At 41.4% G+C, this 901-nt stretch overlaps 1 protein-coding gene across 1 annotated transcript; it reads right to left on the reverse strand.

Annotated features, from left to right (window-relative positions):
* Window positions 1-279: 279 nt before the first annotated feature.
* LOC129248758 (cuticle collagen 2-like) lies at window positions 280-694 on the reverse strand. The gene is made up of 2 exons (XM_054888376.1): window positions 640-694; window positions 280-572 (listed from the first exon to the last, which is right to left on the reverse strand). The coding sequence occupies exons 1-2, from the start codon at window positions 692-694 to the stop codon at window positions 280-282; spliced, it is 348 nt and encodes a 115-aa protein (XP_054744351.1).
* Window positions 695-901: the final 207 nt, after the last annotated feature.

The following is a 901-nucleotide window of genomic DNA, read 5'->3' on the forward strand; positions in this document are numbered from 1 at the left end:
CAGCCGCCACCCTCACAGAAAGGTGAAAGTTTAAGATTTTCGCTTACCGCCTTCATAACAACTAAAGATACGGCGGAGGTTACTTTCCTCCATTCCGGAACACTACGCAAGAGCTGGTAAGGTTTGAGGGGAAAGTGTGGACGTTTTAATTAATTGATCGTTATTTAAGTTAGTTAGATATTTCTTTTATTTAAAGTGCTTCTTCGTAACTTAGATTTACATAATCTTCAGATTCCCATAAAAATTCCATATATCCATCAAAAGCATTAAAGCAACCATTCATGCAACTGTTGTTGAGTTACTGGAAGGCGCCACAGTTGTTGAGTTACTGGAAGGCGCCACAGTGGTTGAGCTTGAGGGAGCAACTGTTGAGTTTGATGGTGGGGGTGGAGGTGGAGGTGGAGGTGGAGGAGGAGCTGGACCACCACCAGGAGCACCACTAGGGCTGCCACCAGGAGCAGCACCGGGAATACCACCAGGAGCAACTCCTCCTGGTCCACCTGGGCCTCCTGGGCCACCTTGTCCTCTTGGTCCTCCTAGGCCTCCTGGTCCACCTGGACCGCCTCGTTGTCCTGAAAATATTTGAGATTGTAAACTTAAATTACTTTTACGAAAAGAATAAGATGTTGGGAAACTCACCTTCAGCGAGGACGACTACTAAAGCAATAACAAATAGTCCCGTAAATAATTTCATCTTTCCACGAATTTCAACTTTTCCTAATTGATACTCACTTTTATTTTAGGAAGCCTTATATACTATAATTTTACTTAGGAAAGAGTAAGCAAACAACTTAATAGTTATTTAACTTTATTTTGGCAAATTCTTAAAACAAACTTAAATACTGCAATGCAAATAAACTGCAGACAAAAAAAGCTTTGAACACATTTTTCCTGTTCAATA

This window comes from Anastrepha obliqua, chromosome 5 (genome assembly GCF_027943255.1).
Source record: "Anastrepha obliqua isolate idAnaObli1 chromosome 5, idAnaObli1_1.0, whole genome shotgun sequence".
NCBI lineage: Eukaryota > Metazoa > Arthropoda > Insecta > Diptera > Tephritidae > Anastrepha > Anastrepha obliqua.